The 19,876-nt window shown below is 29.6% G+C and overlaps 1 protein-coding gene and 1 pseudogene across 5 annotated transcripts in view; both read left to right on the plus strand.

Moving 5' to 3' along the window:
• LOC149877223 (putative ATP-dependent RNA helicase DDX4) overlaps positions 1 to 2,646 on the plus strand; it is a 4,609-nt gene extending 1,963 nt beyond the window's left edge. For 2 of the 4 annotated variants that reach the window (XM_090074011.1, XM_090074012.1), the window contains exons 2-8: positions 24 to 89; positions 300 to 667; positions 784 to 1,047; positions 1,240 to 1,712; positions 1,926 to 2,196; positions 2,296 to 2,403; positions 2,490 to 2,646. In XM_090074011.1, coding sequence (XP_089930137.1) covers positions 56 to 89; positions 300 to 667; positions 784 to 1,047; positions 1,240 to 1,712; positions 1,926 to 2,196; positions 2,296 to 2,403; positions 2,490 to 2,528 — 1,557 coding nt within the window. In that variant the 5' untranslated portion in view covers positions 24 to 55 and the 3' untranslated portion in view covers positions 2,529 to 2,646. The remainder of the gene's footprint in view (positions 1 to 23; positions 90 to 299; positions 668 to 783; positions 1,048 to 1,239; positions 1,713 to 1,925; positions 2,197 to 2,295; positions 2,404 to 2,489) is intronic. The other 2 variants (XM_090074013.1, XM_090074014.1) reach the window with 1 other exon arrangement.
• A 3,023-nt stretch (positions 2,647 to 5,669) lies between these two features.
• On the plus strand, positions 5,670 to 15,867 carry LOC149877224 (uncharacterized; annotated as a pseudogene). The gene is made up of 8 exons (XR_016447952.1): positions 5,670 to 6,076; positions 7,454 to 9,075; positions 9,243 to 9,413; positions 9,618 to 9,716; positions 12,645 to 12,717; positions 13,480 to 14,873; positions 15,064 to 15,275; positions 15,338 to 15,867. The product of XR_016447952.1 is annotated as an uncharacterized LOC149877224 (transcript).
• Positions 15,868 to 19,876: the final 4,009 nt, after the last annotated feature.

Raw genomic sequence — 19,876 nt, forward strand, 5'->3', positions numbered from 1 at the left:
TTACAGTATTTTTCCTTTTTCAGAATCCACTTGTTTTATAGCATAACCTTGAACAATGGACGATAAAGAATTAGCTGACCTTCTTCAAGGTATATTCACCCTCTGATACTTGCAAATTTTATTTTAAAAAAGGAATTTAAAAGAATATGAGTTCTTAAACAATTTAAAAAACGGGGAAATTTGAAAAAAAAAAAATGATTCTCTCACTGTGTTGTTATTACTGCGTTCTTGCTTACACAGAGAAATTCGTTTACTCAAATGTCTGACAAGAAACCGAACGTTTTTGCATGATATTTTAGGCTTGAGTTTGTCGACATGTCCAAATTTAAGTTGCAAGGACACTAAATGCTTTGTTTGTCACGAACAGTGTTCTAAATGCAAGAGAGACTGCAAGTGCAATACATTATTACCAGTTGAAAGTTATATTCGACAACCAGGTATATTTTTTCACATTTACGATAAGCTAAATGTAAATACTTCTGGACCAGACGATGTGCGTTTACCTGATCCAATCGGAAGCTTTCAGGTTCTGAAAGAGTTACCTCCATCGATAATTGATAATAAATCATTTCACAAGAAACCAACACCGGTTCAAAAACATGCCATTCCCGTCATGATGGCAGGTTTAGATCTCGTGGCTTGTGCTCAAACAGGCTCAGGGAAAACGGTAAACATAAGAACTATAAAGAATTTTATCGACTTTATTATTTTTATTTAGTTAATGAAATAAATGAATTTTGACAAAAATTTTAAAGTTTATTTCTAATTAATAAAATTTTACAGGCAGCTTTTTTATTACCAATCTTTGCAAAGATTTTATCAAGAAGCAAAAATGAAGGACCTTATGCTCTTATACTTACACCAACTCGCGAGCTTGCAATTCAAATTTATCAAGACATCAAACAATTAACCAAACAAACTAGTATTAAGTGTTGTTGCGTGTACGGTGGAACGGATGTAGAAAAAAACCTCCGTGATGTTAATCTTGGCTTCGACATACTAGTTGGTACACCGGGTCGAGTTTTGCATTTTCTTGAACTGAATGAGGTATGAATCTAATTAATTTTTTTAAACAAACCAAATATTTTAACGTTATCCGAGGTTTCAATTTGTTTAACCTGTTTTACACTGTAAAACTGTGTTATTAGCTGTTATATTAGGGAGCCAGTGAAGTAGAATATTTATATCGTAGCTTGTAAATCCTTAAAATATTTTAAAACTTTTTAAATTTGAACATAGAATTTGTTATCCACTATCAAAGTATTAGTTTTGGATGAGGGAGATCATATGCTGGGAAGTAACTTCATTTCTGAGCTGAAACAGCTAAACAAGTTTTTACCACCTGCAAAAGAAAGACAGACAGCTTTATTTTGTGCTACGCTGCCTGAAAAGGTGACCGACCTCCGCGATGCTGTAAACAATAAACCTGGAAAAAGTAAAAGAACAGATTTTACAGAAATCCTCAAGGAATTTATCAAAACTGACTTTATTTTCATCTGTGTGGGCAAAGTTGATGGATCCTCCAGTTTGATTGATCAGCGTTTTATCAAAGTTCAGCAGAATCCGCCAAAGATAAAAATGCTTATTGACATTTTAGTCGAAGAAGTGAAAGAAAAGAGTAAAACAATTGTATTTGTGGAAACGAAAAAAGAAACAAGAAGTTTGTCTAAGTTTTTGTGCCAATGCGGCTTCCAAGTGACCGTATTTCACAAGTATTGATTGTATTTTTCAAAAGTTGTGTTTCTTAATCATGTTTCGTTGCTAGTTGATGACGTTTTTGTTTGGCGTATTGATTACTAGCAGATAGTTTGCTGTTTTTTTTTTTTTTGAATTAAATACGAGATCTTCGTTTTTAATCCAAAAGACTGACGGGTTTTTAACATTGTATTCTTGACAGTAACTCTTACCCTTTAAAACTAATTTAGAGATCGAAGTCAAACGGACCGAGAGTACGGATTGCATCAGTTTAACAGTGGTATAAAACCCATAATGGTGTGCACAAGCGTGTCAGCACGAGGTCTAGATATTGTTGAAGTGAAAACCGTAATCAATTATGATTTGCCTCGCGATGTTTCAACTTACATATATAGGATCGGACGAACGGGAAGAGCTGGTAACAGAGGAAAGTCGATATCCTTCTTTGTTGAGGGCCGAGATGATGATATTGCAAGAGGACTAGTAAAAACCTTATCTGTGGTAAGTTTCTTAGTTTTCTGTGAAAATCTCGCATTTTATTACGTTTACTTATTTCACTAAGAATTGTGTTTGCATTTAACACAAAAGTTTAATTATTAGTCAGAGCAGATAGTTCCAGAATGGCTCGAAGAAATTGCAGAGAAAGCTCTAGGAACAGAATACGGGCCTAGAGCAGGAAAGTTTGCGGCCAAAGATACCAGAAAAAAGGTATAACAACTTTTTTGTTTTAATTTTATCTTCGAAAAAAGGGTTTTAATTATGCAGTTTTTTTAGATTTCATTAATTTTCCATAGGTGTCAACCAAAACTTTCGAGTGCGTTCTTTCTGAATAACGGTAGACGAATCGCTTTCAATGGCTTTTTTTTTCTAATGAGTATGGATCTGTATTCTTTTTAAAAAATGCAATTAAAAACCTGCACTTTATTTAAGTCTAGGGATTATTTAGGCCTATCTTAAGTCAATTTCTTCCGGCCCCCCTATCCAATTGTGTCCTACCACTCTATCAATAAGTTCTGAAGAAATAATTTTAAAACCCCTAGAACTTTTCAATCTGATACTTCTCCGATCTCGTTCAATCCAAAAGACAAACCGAATTACTGGATAGGTTACTCCAAGAATGGAACCTTTTAGCACCTAATACTCCGATATATTCGTTTCGTCATAGACAATATCAATTAGGATGGATTATTCAATTACCTTACAAAATAAAAAGTTTTTTCTTTTTTTAAATAAAAAATTGTATTTGGTAAAAAAGAAAAAAAAAACATGTTGGTTTATGTCTTGTTGATGTTGGTGATGAGCAGCAAAAAAAGTGGCAATACATTTCAAAATGAATTCGTTACTTATTTTAAGTTTTTTCTTCACTTTGAACTGCACGTTCTTTCTCTCTCCACTTTGAACAGCACGTGTTATTCTCTCTCCACCTTGAACAGCACGTTTAACATGTTGGAGTCGTTAATATCAAGGATTTTTTCAAATTAAGTTCCATACATTTGCCAGAAAGATTCACCTTGAAATGTTTACAAAAATGACGAAACTGCTTAAAATATCAAAAAGGGTTTACTAAAATTCTTCCAATCATCATTTTTTCTGTCATACTACTGGTTCAAGTTCTTATAGCAATATTTGCAAAACAAAAAAGGCTGTGTACTTGTCACAGTTCCAAATTGTTAAAGACCATCAGCTTACATAAAAAAAATTTCAATAAAAAAGGGTTTTAGTAGTAAAATATTTTTGGACGATTAAAATCTGCACTTTTTTGAATCATTATACTTTTACTTTATGTTATGAGGAGCTATTTTTTACACATAAGTAATGTAGTAGCCAACAATTCGTGTCTCCATTGAACATTGTAATACAACGAATTAAATTAGAGCAAATGCTTCAGGGCGCCAATGGTTCGTGGATCCTCTTGGCACTAGCCTTGTATAAAAGATTTTACCCTATAGCAAAGACCATTGTTTTAGTTTTCAGCTAGATTTTCATTGAAGATAAACATTTTAACGTGTTAATGCATACTTTAACCCGAGTGTATTTATATTAGAAGCGAGACTTCTATATATTAGAAGTGGTGCTTTTATACAAAATGTAAAACGATGTTTTATACAAAATCTTATATAAAATGGTGTTAAGTTATTTTACATCTTTATTGCAACGATGGCCGACAGTTTTACATTGTTTTATAAGACATTTTAACAGACGCTGTTAGGAATCGTCCATAAAGTACGTCCATAAAGAAATAGAAAGTTCTCGTTTTCCGAAATTTGCTTTGCATCCAAAAAGTTAGTTTTCCGACTTTTGATTCCAATTTACCTACATAAATATTTGAGGGTGGGCGGGGGTGGGGATAGTCTTGCCCCATGCACCCTACATCGCCGGTTATGAGTAAACTAATAAATCATCAAAAAGTGGTGATATTATTTTTATGTCGAGATGTTATCTCTCCGTATTTTTTTTTTTTTTTTAACTTTTCAAGATCATTATAAAGTATAAAATTAATCTTGGAATGTCTTCATATTTCAATTTTAAATTAATTAGCACAACAAGGTTGTCTTAAAAGCAATTGGTTCAATACAACAATGTGCTTTTTTAAACAATGTGTTCTTATAAAAAATGGCTTTAATGCACCGATGTTGTCTTATAAACTTGGGTAACAAGCTTACTCAAATTTGTTACCCAAGTTTAAAAAGCCAAAAAGCCAAAGTTCGAAAGTGTCTTTAAACTTCAGTTATAAAAATATCTATTTTTGAAATTGTTGTAAAACATTTATTTTAAAATAATTATTTATAGTTTTTTTAAACTTTATAATGTAAAGATAAACACTACAAGCTAATTGAAAACTGAACACCCTCGTTTCGTTTTCGGCTAGTGGTACCAGCACCTGGATTTTATAAAGCCAAGGCAGTAAACTACCTAAGATGAACCATAAAAGGGAAATAAAAGTTTTTACAGAGAATTCCACTCCAATCAATATTTTTAATTCATAAAAGAAGGGGGGGGGGGGGAAGGAGGGGATTTGATCTACTATTTAGGGGATGGGGTTTTCAAAAAGTAAGTATTGCAATAGAGGGGAGAGGGAAGTCAAAATTCTAAATTTATTTGCGTACGTACCTAACGGATGACCTTTTAGTGTATTTTAGTATTTTTCTAATAAGTGGTTCGCACGTGACTGAATTACTGTTTATAATAAATGAAATAGAATAATAATTTTAATTAAAAATGCCTGTTTTTTCTGTGTATTCAACATTTACATCTTATATACCTATATATACTTTATAGGCGCTACTCGACTTTCTCCCCCCCTCCCCCCTAATTTTATGATTGATTCTGATAGAGAATTTTATGCTGATTCATAAAAATATAAAAACATAGACCTGAAAATCAACGGAAAGTGCTCTAATTCGAAGTCAAAGTTGTAAAAAATCCCATTAAAAACCCTAATATTCGCCATTTTGAAAATAATAACTTAATGAACTTTTAGCTGACAAAAGCAATACATTAATAGCATGGTTTTTACGTTAAAAAAGTTGTTAAAGTATGTTTATCTAGCGCAATTTTTTGTGGCAATGAAAATAGCCGTTTTTTAATTATTAGAGAATAAACTCTTTTGCAAGTAATTTACTTTTGTAATAAATTTTAAAAAAGAATTCAACAGTTTTTTTTCCTAAAAGAAGAACTTTTGAAACTCAGTTCATAGTTGTTCTACCACATGTAAAATTTAGAAAATGTAACCTTCAAACCGTTTTTTTTAATAAAAAAAACCAGCGTACGATACAATAATAATTATTCATCAATTTTTCTACATTCTCAAATTCTACGTTCAAACTTTATTTGAAATCTTCTATTAATTTCATTTCCTTATAACACTTTCGTTACCATACATTAAAATAATAATGCGAAGGCTTATGGAAACCAGGTTTGTTTATTGCGCAATGTAACGGTAATTAATTTTTGTTGAAAATGAAAGCGTTTTGAAAAAAAATGGCGAATATTAGGGTTTTTAATGGGATTTTTTACAACTTTGACTTCGAATTAGAGCACTTTCCGTTGATTTTCAGGTCTATGTTTTTATATTTTTCTGAATCAGCATAAAATTCTCTATCAGAATCAATCATAAAATTAGGAGGGGGGAGAAAGTCGAGTAGCGCCTACTTTATATATATAATAAATATAATAACATATATATATAGTTTATATCATAATTATAAATTGATTTATAATATAAAATAATAATTATAAAGTATTTTTTGTAAGCTAATGCTAATGTTGTAGCTGTGTTATTTTTTAACGATAACTTTTGACTTCATACTTCAGAATTTGTTCCAGATTTTATTCAGGACCATAGCTCTTCTCCTGGACTATTGCAAGTTCAATACTTGAAGTAAGTGATATTTTGATAAATACATATACACATAAACATGATAAAAAGCATTTCATTAAAAAAAAAAAAAATTTATTGACAATAAGGTTATTTTAAAAATAAGTTATTTATATTTTCTGAATGATCTACCAATGCACTACTGCTATTTCAAAAGGCATAAATGAGAGGAAAATTAGCAGTCACATTTATCACATCCATCCTATTTAAAAATATAAATGCCATGTTTGCTTCCAGCAATTTTTACGTTATAGCTCATAAACATCACATTTATCAAAAAAGCATACAGTTAATCTAACTAACTTATTATTTTACAAACATGTGAAACACTACTGCAAGAAGCTAATAATATCAATGCAACTAAAAGTCAAAATATGGAAGAGAAAGTTAAGTTTTTCAACTATGTAATGCTCCTTTGTGACTTGAAGTTGAAATATGCTTTAAATAAATTTGTTCCTGAAAGCATACTCAATGAACTTGATGAATGATGAACAGTGAACAGTGACTTTTACATGGTAAAAGATTTCAATGAGATCATGGGTTCATCTATTATAATGTGTTCATTTAATCCAAATTATGAATGTTTGTTAAAGAATGAGTTTTCTTAGATAAAACTTGAGTAAGTTTTTCTATCGAATTCAGAAAAACATTTATGTTCCAATAAAAGAAAATCTTAACAAATGTTTTTCTTCAGCTAATATGATTGAGCAGTTAGAGTTTTTTGCAGTAATGAATACAAATTCAATGACAAATCATCTAAAAATCCATGGAATTTTAGTGCATGAAAAGTAGAATATTTTTTTTGCTAAGCATCTAGAAAGTATAGGACTTATTTTTAAATAATTTTGGATCCAATTCAAACCCTTTGCGGCAACACACTCAAAAAAAAAAAAAAAAAAAAAAAAAGACAAGACATTCTCCCTTTATTTTTCTATTATAAATTTGCAAAAAAATCAGAAATAGAAATCAGTTAAAGCATCAAAATGTTGTTCTGTTATCTTCAGCAACACACATCACAGAAATCAGCCTTCCTGCTATTCTTAAAGTATTCAGAGATGACCTGAATGATTTACAATAAATGGTGTATATATCCAAGAAAAACTTTATCCTGTATGTTTTGTTAGCTTTCTTGGAGATAACATAGGATCTCATCTCATTGGTGGGTTTACACACAGTTTTAATTCCTCTAGACCATGTTGTTACTGCATGATAACTAAACCCAGATTGAAAACATTAAAATGCATTAAAAAATAATGTGTTACAAACTATCAGTAATTGCAATTCTATAGAATTGTCTATTGTTCATCACTTTAAAATTTCCAAAATTTTCACCCTATTCTTTTTGCTTCCTCTTGATATTATGTATGATTTTCTTGAAAGATGTTCAAAGAAGATGAAGCTGAAGATGAAGCTGAAGATGAAGCTGGTATTAAATTATGTAGTAGATAGCATGTTCTTGGAAACAGATCAATAATTTGTTGAATGAATTCCAATTCAAGGGTGCAGGTAAGTCAAATAAACCTAGACTTGTGATGAAAAAACTTTTTAGGGTAAAGCAGTTCAAATATGGTTTTTTTTATGAGATTGTTTGGCATTCACAAAGTATGGAGTACATAAGTTTTATACAGATATAATTTTGGCAACAGTGTTAGAAAAACAAGTTCTGTATCATCAAAGCAACATTACACAAAACATAATCCTTATCTTCTTGAGCAGCATGGACTCCTCAGTGTAGCTTCTTGTTTGTGTTTTGAAGGAGTCTATCAGGTGCACAAGCAATTTGCATCAAACTCGAAGAACTTTTAAAATATCCAACACACAGTGGCATGCAAATTTCAGAAAAGGGCTGCTTATAATTGAACTAGAATTGATTTTTTTGAGGAAGAAATTATTCTTCAAGGAACTGATGTGTCTTTTCTCCCATTTATTTCTAAGCAAGCCTTTAACACAAACTATCCTAACATTACCAAAGCAATTGCTGCTAAATCTGTAAGATATAATTCTATTTTGTACCAAATTGGTGGTTGTATTCATTTCTATAAATTATTATGATTTTGTAAATCTGCATTCTTTAATACAAATGCTATAGTTTTTTAAATTAAAAACTTTGTGTTAAATATTAAATAAAGGAAGGTAATGTAATTCTTTTTTTTTCTTTCTGTATTGTGTGCTATTTTTTCAGTGAAGCTTATATCTCCAGAACACAATCTTATGTTATTTCTATTTGATAACAGGTGACTACAATTAGATTAAAATTTTAAAAAATAATTTCAGTATAGAGCGGAGGATATAGCTCTGGGGTCCTGCAACTTAAAGGATTCCAGCACCCAAAAGAAAAATATTTATTTTATAGAAGTAATCTTTATTTAAATTATCTCCTGTTCTTAAGAGTATTATGATGTGTGTATATTTATTTTTGTGTATGGCAACTTTAGCACATTTTTTGTGTGTATATTAGCAAAATTTGCTACACATGAAATTCTCTATATATCTAAATACTCTTATGGAAGTACTGATTACGTTGGAATCCAAACAATAATATGATTTGAGTAATTTGAAAACAAATTTAGATTAAATGGAACAATTATTTTTGGGCTTTGTTTTCTTTGTTAGAGCTCAATTGGAGTTTTTTTATAAGCCCCAATTGAAGTTCTTGTTTGATCAGAGTCTAAGTTTCTTCCTGCATAATTAGCTTTTTATGTTAATCTAGTTATTAACTCAGCATCTTTTTTTTTTTTGTAATGCAATTGAGGCTGGAAACACATGTAATGCAATATTTTCATCTACTTCACCACCATTAGTTTCTTTGACTACTAAAATATCACCACATATTCCTTCAACCCAGTTTTCTAAAAAACCATTAAATTTGAGTTTTTATTAAAAGAGGCTGATCTTGGGACTTCCAGTTTTTTCTCCTCAAATACTTGGAAAAAACTCAACCTTATCAGTTTTACATCCTCCACAAGATTGCAGATTGTAGATCTGCTTTCTTTTATCAATCTGTAAGACTTCATTGTTAGTATATTGATATGAATTACAATTTTTATTGATTTGATATTTTTTTATAATTAAAGTGCTAAACATATTATTACCTAAAATTGTTTTATGTTTATTTGTTAAAAGAAACAATACAAGTTCTAATATTTTAAGATTTATTTTTTCTAAAAAGGTATCTTTACCCTGAAGATCTAAAGGCATTAGGTAAAATGCTTTTACAGTATCCTACCCTCACAGACATCAATGGAGATGGTTCAATGTGGCTTAGGTTTCCTACAAAAAAGTTTAAAATTTTAGGAGGAGCCTATAACCTGCAAAACACTGCAAAAGCCTTTCAGTGAAAGTAAGTAATATATAAAACATTTAATTATAACTAATAGAAAACTCTTTTAAGATAAAAACTTTGTTAAGTGTGTGTGTTATATAGGAACATATAACAAATTGTTATATATTCCTATATAACACAGACAGTAGTAAAGTTTTATATTTTTTTATATTTGATGCAAAATTGAACGCTCTTTCTGATGATGCTATTCATTTTTTATAGTGAGTTTGAACTATATGTTGGGATGTTGCAATACCAACTTGCAGAGCTTCCTTAGCTTCAAATGGACATCAACAAAGAAAGGCACTGAACACTCCACAAGTATGTCATAATTATAGAGTGTAAAGATAACTTTCTTGGTGCTCATAGTAATAGAGTATTAAGATAACCTTCTTGGTACTTACAATTTTTAGAGATGTGAGTTGTTTAAAACTGCTGCACACCTTTTTGATGCAAGTTAAATAAAAAAAATTTTTTTAGCTTTTAACAAATTTTTTCAGCTTTTAACGAATAAAAGTACAAACTTCTGTATATGTCATTTGAAAAAAAAAAAGGAACTTAAAATAATTTATATACAATGTCCAAAATTGAAATTGCACCACTATAAAATTCGTTAGCAATTTATTTATAATTTTTAGCAAATGTTTATAGTGAACAAACTTTTCAATAATAAAAACTTTTTTTATGGCCATAAAATTTACTAAAAAAAATCTTCCTTTATCAATAAATAAAATAATGATAATAAATACAAATCAAATCCTATTTAACAAAAATTTATTACTAGAATTTAAACTATTATTCCAATAATATCACAAAGGATGTTTTCAAAACCAATCGCAAAGGTTTTTCCAATTCATTTTGATGTATATAAACATTCAACAATTACCATAATCTTTAAACTTATTTAGCTGCTTTTTAAAAATTTATGTAAATTACTTGTTAATTCAACTAATGTCCATGCATTTGTTGTCATTGATTTATAATGTATTTCTAATAATAATAATTTTACTACAAAAAAATTTAATAAATCGATTTCTATTTCTTCCTAACAAATTGGTTAAATTCGTTTTGTCAACAGTCTACTAAAGACTGCTGCTGATTTTATTAATTTATTTATTTTCAATCTAAATCTTTTTCTTTCTCGCAATATTTTTATTCTTGTTAAATAAACATTTTCTTTTTCTTCATTTTCTCAGTTTTATTTATCTTTACAATACATATTAAACATGGTATCAGTCAAATTTCAATGTGTTGTATTTAAGCTGGATCCATCCTCCTATAGCAAAATAAATCACATTTCTATATAATTATAAAATATACTTGTTAATAATTTTTTTTTAGTTATATAGTAAGCATTGTAAAATTGTAATTGATTTCTTTGACCAGGAAGCTCCATCAACTACATTAAAAAATAAAAAAGAAATCATGAAAAGTACTCAAAAGAGACTATGCTGTCAAAATATATTTGGCAACTAAAAGAAAAAAAATACTAACTTTAAATTAAACTGGTCTATTCAAAAAACTGTGCCAACCTATAATAACTTATCTCAAAAATGTATATTTTATTAACAAAAAAAGTTTGAAATTATTACTTATTTAGATCCAGAAAATTTACTAAATAATAAAAACTGAACTTATTTCTAAATGCAGACATGAAAATAAGTACCTTTTAAAAAATTATTAAAACAAATTACCAAACTTATTAACCAAATTTATTTAATTCTAAATACCAATTAAAAATAACATATATATATATATATATATATATATATATATATATATATATATATATATGTATGTATGTATGTATGTATGTATGTATGTATGTATGTATGTATGTATGTATGTATGTATGTATGTATGTATGTATGTATGTATGTATGTATGTATGTATGTATGTATGTATGTATGCATGCATGCATGCATGCATGCATGCATGTATGTATGTATGTATGCATGTATGTATGTATGTATGTATGTATGTATGTATGTATGTATGTATGTATGTATGTATATGTAATGACCACACGCTCTATATTGTTTATTACGAATAACTTCCACCGACAAAGACCATTCTGTTTATGCGGTCATCAAAAAGCCTTTCAAAACAAAATCGCTAAGTATTACCGAGTTCTCGACACTTAAGTGTGCGTTGTTGAAAGAAATAATTAAAAGTTGGATTTTTAACCCTACCTTCTGAATCAAAGTATGAAAAAACAATATATTTCAATATCGATGTCTTTTAGCTTGTAGATGACTAGAAAAGTTGTGCTTAACAATTTAAAACCTTATTTTTTGAAACATTCATCTTTAAGTTTAAGGACAATATGCGTCATCCACCATTTTTTTGTCAATAATATTTTTTTCAACTTAGCCTAACTTTTGCTAAGTATTATTCAGCTTAGACAACAAATTTTCAAAAACAGTTTTTTTTTAAAAAAGAAGTTATAGAAGGTAGGACGAACTACCATAAAAATTTGAACTGGCCTTAAATCACCTGAGTAAGATCTGTCTTAAAAGATATTTTGATAGAATTTATATAAATAATATTTTTAGATAAAAAAAGATTAAATAATTTTTCAATCGCTCTGATTTTGTGGAAAGAAAAATTTTAAAAAAATTTGTAAGTTGCTGCAGTCAGGATTCTTTGATAAAAGTTTAATCCATTGAACAATGTCCATCCATTGAATACTGGTTGGATGGGTTTGCTTGAAGACTCCGTGGTGACCTCTTTTAACCTGAAATCGGTGCGCAAATACACGCATTTTTCAAAGAAAGTGAATTAGTTGCAGGTAATGTCACGCTTGTTGTGAACGACCTTTATTCACCAAATGTTTTTTTAATTCACTTTTAAGTTTAAAGACCTGCAATGAAAGCTTAAGTGAGATTTTTCTTTGATTTTTATATAAAACTTTTTAAGTGTACGATAGAAAATAAGCAACAAAAATATTTTCATGTCAAAAGGTAAGACCTACAAGAAACAGCGTGTTATAACACAAAAAATCCCGAACTTATAAGTTCGGGATTTTTTGATAGTTACGAAAAATAACTCATAATGTAGGTATGTGCGTATCCATCCAATAACGGCACCGATTTTGTAATCAAAATCTGCGACCATTTTATTGTACTTGGCGTATGTGTTTTAAGAATGCATTTTGTTGTGTTATTTTTTAGAATTTCATATCAACATATTTATTTTTAAAAAAGTAAAATAGTTAAACTTCATTTTTGTGTTTTTTTTTTTTTCAGTTACCACTGCTACTATTGAATTAACTGTTCTGAAAAACTTCGTTGTAGTTCAGATATAAAATTGATATCGAAGGTATGTTGAGTCTTTTTTTAAATGTATTGGGCCCAGTTTAAAAACTAATTTTTGATGTGCATGCGAAGTTTTATTGAAAAATTTTATGTAGCAGACACCTAATTTTTTGTAGCAGAAAAGGTACCTTAGCTTAATATTTTTCGCAATATAATGGGGGATGATGGGGGGGGGGGCTTCAAACGATTTTCTAAGAAAATGAAATAGATCATCATTATAGCCAATTTCTTTAAAAGCAAGAACGAATATCATCATAATAGCTTAATAACTTGAAAAAAGTATCCATATGATGCACCTCTGATTTGTTCATAATACTCTCTTTGCATTGTATTATAAAATATATTTTATTGTTATTTTTTAATGTTATTAAATAATACTACATTATTTAATAACAATATGCTATCATTTAATAGTTTAATTTTATATTTTAATTTACTGATAATTTATTATGATAAATTTTTTATGATGATTTTGGGTGAATGAGGTATGGGATGGTGTGCATTATATGATGCATCATATGGTCATTTTAAAAAAAAAAAAAAAGTTTAGCATGCATATAATATTTATGTTATGATAAAGTTTCTCATAATTATTATCAAATAATAATTATATGCACTTTTGTCATCTTATCAAGCAATTCATGTGTTTTTGTCTAAAACAGAAATAAGTAAGTGATTTCTGTTTTTGAAAAAAAAAAAAAATTAAACATTACTCTCTTAAAAAAATTTAATTCATTTTAAAAATATTTATACTTGACATTTTAAGGTATCATGGGACCCAAAAAGAATATGCGTGTGTTTTGTGGTGCAGCAAAAAAATATCTAGCATCAAACTTCACTTTGCCTTCACAAATAGACATAGACTGTAGAAATGGATATATACTGTTTATACTCATTAGCAATTATGAATCACAAAAAGCAACTATTGAACAATTCAATAAGCTTTATGGCTTCAAGATTTGTAGAAGTCATATTAAACTTCTTGTTAAAGAATCAAAAAACTGGGCATGCAATTTTTTAAGAGATTCTAAACATTTTTCATCTGATTCAAGACCATCTTTATCCAGGTTAAGAGCTGACCAGTTATCTCCTAGAAAAAAGTCCTGAAACGACAATTAAATATTTTGGCTAGTGATATTGCAACCAAAACACAAAACTATAGAGAGGATGTAAAAGTATTAAAGGAAAAGTCTAAGGTAAGGGCAAGATTTAAACATCTTAATGAGACTATCGCTTGTAAAGACAAGACAATTAAAAGTTTGAGGAATAAATTAAAACTCCAACATTTAAACTTACAGTTAAAAAAGCTTCAAGTTGCAAATTTTCTATAAGAAAACAGCTAGAATTTGCCCAAACAAAGCTGTCTAATAAAGAAACCATCTTATGCCAACAAATTGCTGAAAAGAATGTGGAGATTTATGCCCTTCAGAATGACATGCTTATGTTACAAGAGAAGATAGAACAAATGCAGCAAAAAGTACAAAACACCAAGTATAAGAATGTCTTCTCATCCAATATTAGGGCAGTAATCTATGACATGTTGGCATGTCAAGTTCCTACTCACTGTGTGCCACAACTTCTTCATAAAGTTGGAGAACACACTGGATATATATTTAGTGACATTCCACATCGCAAAACTGTGGAGCAGATGATGCGTGAGCTAGGTGTTATTAGCATTCTCAACAAAAAATTTGACACTTGGTTTTGATGCTACAACCCAGGAGGGGGTTCATGTAAATGTTGTGCACCTAACAACTAAATCTTTATATATGGTTGTAGCCATTGATCAACTTGCTGGAGGTACAGCTTATGACTATATGAGTCATATTGCAAAGTCTGTGGATAATCTTGCTAAGATGTATAGTGACTTTTACCAGAAACAATATACTGATGTACGAAGTACTATTATTGGCAACATAGCTAACACAATGAGTGACAGAGTGGCAGTGAACCATGCAACAATAACAAAATTAAACACTTTTTGGCAGAAATCATTAAATGAACGGAACTGTCACCTTCACCCCTTAGACACAATCACCACTGCTTGCAAGTTATCACTTAAAGCCTTAGAAACTTCAAAAGGCAAGCTTTTTGGTAGAGATTGCTTTGCAGCAAACATTGTTGTTCAGCTCAATAAACTCTGTTACAAGGACAGTAAAGGTAAATAAATAGATAAAGGTAAAGGTAAATAAACTATTTATCATACTATTACTCTAATATTGATTTGCTGATAAAATTATGATTTTGAATAATATTCTGAACATAAAAAGTTTTTTGATTAGCATATTTGTTTCAAATTTACAAACAAGTTCTTTGGATTGCACACTTGCTGATAATTTTTTTTTATAAGGTGATCCAAAAGCTTTGTTAACTTTATGGACAACCATGGCCTGCCCAGAGGATTAATACCATGCAATAGAGGAAAGAAACTGCACATCCTTTTTCATACATGTGGAGTTTTGATCCATCACTTCCACAAACTTCAAAGTTTTCTGTTTTCTGGAGTAGTTTTGTGTGGAGGACTAAGAAATTGTTTGTTCCAAGGCTTCACATCTGAAACAGGTTAGATTTTATGGTGTCATAATTACCTTATCATATACTTTATGACATATATTTAATTTAAGGTATCCGTGAGATATGTGCTCTAGCATTAATTGGAAAGCTACTGACTGGTCCTTGGATGAAAAAGTTCTACATTGCATCAGGTCATAGACTTGACTACTTGTCTGGCATTCAAGTTGTCAAAGATGTTCACAATGCACTTGTTGAAAGCAGCACAATGGCCCTTTCCCTTTCTCACAGAAAAACAGACTTTTTTGGTGGTGATCTCAATGATCCAGTTTTTAATTCAATTATTGACTTTTGCCCAAGAACTGAAGAAATGAGATGCGCATTAGCCAGCTGCCTAAATGCTATCGTTAGTGTTATTGACCGTCAGTATGAGCGACAGTTCAACATGACCTCAACTGATCAATTAAAGTCCCTGACACTATCGGCACGACCTCATAAAATTGACTCTGAAGAACTTGTAGGTATGTTTAGCGCTGCAAAGCAGAAAGCTTGTAATGCCACTCTTTGTTTCTTGTCATCAAAAATTCGCACATGCAAATATAGGACAACTGATTTCCTTTCTAAAAAACCTGTAAAGTTATGAAATGATATATACTTCTCTCATTCATTATTTGTATATATCAGATCTTATTTCAGGAAGTGGGGTAGTTATTAACATCCAATATTTGCTTGGATGCTGATGCATTAACTAGACAAGATGCTGATGTTTAGTAATTTTAATAAATCAGTATAACTTGATCATAGACTAGCCATCCTCTAATGGCTAGTCTATGAACAGATCTATACTTTTTCATTATCATTTTTATATATCACATCTATTTTATTTCAGGTATTATTGTGAGGATTTGTCAAAGCAAACATTAAGAGATCGATTTAGTTCTATCGATATTTTAATGGCAAAATGTGTTATGCATCATAAGTTAAGTTATTTTGATTTATTTTTACCCTAGGGCATACCAGATATATAATTATTTTGTATATTATTGCAAGGTTTTATCAGAGCATGCTGAAAGTTAGACTTTTGCTTCTGTGGATATTGATACCTTTAGAAGACAAGATTAAACCTGTTTGAAGAATCTACATTTTCTATCTATGTCAATGCTGTTTGATAAATAGAAAAGATGCGTCTTGTTTGGATTAGGCAGTCACAATCATCACGAAAAAGGCTATTTTCATAGCCACAATTCTGTTAAAAACATTATTAAGTAAATGGGAAAAAAAGTTAAAAATTTTGGTTTTTTAAGTTTTTTTTGTTTAACTATTTACATTTATTGAAATGTTCAATTTCTTTGGGTGGGAGTATTAATCGAAATAAATCGATTACTACTCCCACTCCAATAAATTTTAATTGATTTTTTAAAGGAAAACCTTTTATTAAAGTACTATCCGAAAAAACAGGATCACGAAAAATAGGTATAATCTGACTTTCTAGAAAGCTGGGTATATAAATACACACTATACACAGCATAAAATTATATTTAGTAATGGAATACGCCTTTAATTATATACACAGTATTCATTACATATTAAAATATTACATAATATAAGTATAATAAGGTATTATATTATAATTACTTAGAGCCTAATATAATATTATAATTACATAGAGGTTATCATTACGCTTGCATCCGCGATATTTATCATATTAATTTATAAAACTCTATTATTAATTTTTAATTCATTATAAAAAATATTTTATTATTTTAATCAATATGATAAATTAATTAAAATACTAACAATTTTTTTAACATAACTTTTTTTATTAAAGCGTTAAGTTGAATGAAAACTTAACGGAAGCAAATATTGCGCAAATAAACAATAAAGTTCGATTACAAAACTGCCGTTAGCCGAACATGAAATATTTATGTTGGTCGCAGTTTTCTTAAGCAATCCTTCTTATGAAATTTTGTTACTTATATGTGCATAACTTTTTGTATAATTATTCGTTTTTTATGAAGTTTTCACCATTGTAATAGTTAATTAAAGCTCTTTCCAATGATATATAATAATTAAATATATAAATATTTTAAAATTTTTACGCACATACCTACATAATGTACAAACTTCTATCAATCTTTTATAACTTACTAAAATAGAACTTTTTTAATAAGTATATATGCAAAATTAAATTTATATGCATGTAAATGTCTATGTTGTGAATAACGTCTTCAAGATGCAATTAACATAGGTGTTAAAGTATGTAAAGTGTTAAATGTGTGTAGGTGTTAATGTACGTACCTAGCGAGTACGGGTATGTTCATGGTACATACATTGCACGTCTGGAAGGAACGTACAATTTTAGATCAGTTTCGGTTCAGATGGGAAATACTGAATGACGTCCATATTTGAACGGATAATTTATATTCAAATTGGACTTACAGCTTCTTTCTTATTTGAAGGTGCTTCAGATTCATCACTTGTGAAATCAAAAGCTTCACATACTGCTCTGTCATCTAAATTTTTTTATTGATACATGTATATGTATGTATCCCTATATATATATATATATATATATATATATATATATATATATATATATATATATATATATATATATAAATTTTATAGATCATTTACATGTAAATGGGATCAAGAAAATATCAATATCACAATACTTACTATGACGACACTTTTCCTTAAGGAGCAGAAAGCAAAACCAATCACTCTGAGGTATTAGCTGGTGTTTACATGTTTTTAAAACATTCATACCTTTAGGCCATCGAACAAAACGCCTTTCATTTGGAGTTCCTTTAATCCACACTGAAGGGATTGTCAGCACTTCTTCAACTGACCCTTCAAACCATACTGTTTATATAAGTAAACTAATTTATAGATCTGCATGTCAAGTTCAGAAAAAAAATTAAATTAAATTCTTTCATTATTGTGCAGTAATGGAAGTTTTAATAAACCTCTTTTTTCATTCAAACAAACACATTTCCTTTGAAAATCTGCACAACTTAATATTTTTTGAACAGCTTTATTAAAATGTGTGGTGCAAAACAAAGATATGTGAAACTGCATTGATGGAGCTGGAATATCAAAGACATTGTCTAAATATTTAGTAGCAATAACATTACATTGAAAGGTACCATTATTGTTCTTGGCCTTTGTAGAAATATGACATAAATCATTTCTTGTAATAATCTTTATTATATTGTTGTTGTTTATATTTACTGTAATTTCATCTTAAGAAACTAACATTGTTTAAGATAATATATATGATCTGAAACTACGACAAACTTTTGTTTATGTTAGTTTTTTCATGTATCCAATAGAATTTCAAAGACACACTGGTATCATTGTAAAAGTCCGATATTGTAATTTAGTTACATTTTTTTTGTTTAGAGTTGTTAACGTATGAACAAAAAGGTAGGATTTTGGTTATCTTTTCTCTTCCATAATATGTCCACAATAAGCTGACCCTGCCAGGCTCCAGGATGCAAAGTCATTATCGAAGGCCCCAGTGAAGCAATTGCTACTGCACTATTTAACAGCCACCAACTTCACCATCCTCCAAACTCAATTGACATTCATTCAGCCTTCTCAAAGCACAAGGCACCAAAAATGGATTTTCCTAAATTGGCCAGGATATATCTGAAATAGTAGGCAAATTTTATTAGTCGCTGGACATTGTTCAAGAGATGTACAGACATTAGACAAGAGATGACAGTACACCTGTGATGACGACCTTGGAAACCAACTCCTGAAAGAAAACCCTAAGATAATCAACGAAAACGATGAGGCATTTCTTAAAGCAATGAAGAGACTGGCTGTTATCCCAGTAGCCATTAGTGTCAGAAGGGGAGAACTCCTCCAAATGAGACAGGGGGACAACGAAAATATTCGGTCATTCTACGCAAAAATGAAGGGCAAGGCTGCTACATGCAACTACATTGCCACTGTCACCCACAAACAACCGTTGATTTTACCGATGCTATCATACGAGATATTGTTGTTGCCGGTGTCACGTTAAATAAGTAGCCCGTTAAAAAAGTAGATAAAATGTTGTATTTGCGCATGCTTTAATTTACGGATACTCATTAAGGCCATTAAATAAGTATCATTAAGGCGTTAAATAAGTATCCCATTGTTGCGTTAAAAATGTTAGTCATTAAAAAAGTATATTAACTATGAAATCTGCGCATGCGCTAAATAATTACAACTTTTTAACGCCGTTGTTGCGTTAAAAGTTAGTCGTTAAAAAAAAATGCGCAGTATGGTCAAAAAGCGTTCATTAGGGAATTAAATTAGACGTTAAAAAAGTTGCATTGTTTCATTAGGGTATGTAAAATATTAAAAACTAGTTTATACTTTACATTAAAAATGGCTGTCCATGTTTACTCAGTTGATGAAATTATTTTATACTTTAAATTAAAAATGGCTGTCCATGTTTACTAAGTTGCTGAATTCATTTCAAAATGGAAAATTTCAATGGAAACTCATTGAAATTTTCCATTTTGAAATGAATTCAGCAACTTAGTAAACGTTTGACGTACTGGTACAAGTTCTCCTTCCAATCCTCGCTCAAGTAAATGTTGACATTTACTTGAGTTATAGGTTGTTTTTATAAATGTTGACATTTACTTGAGCGA

The sequence above is a fragment of the Hydra viridissima genome, unplaced genomic scaffold (assembly GCF_058129835.1).
Source record: "Hydra viridissima isolate aposymbiotic clone 2 unplaced genomic scaffold, HvirCarnegie_v1 scaffold_16, whole genome shotgun sequence".
In the NCBI taxonomy this organism is placed as follows: Eukaryota; Metazoa; Cnidaria; class Hydrozoa; order Anthoathecata; family Hydridae; genus Hydra; species Hydra viridissima.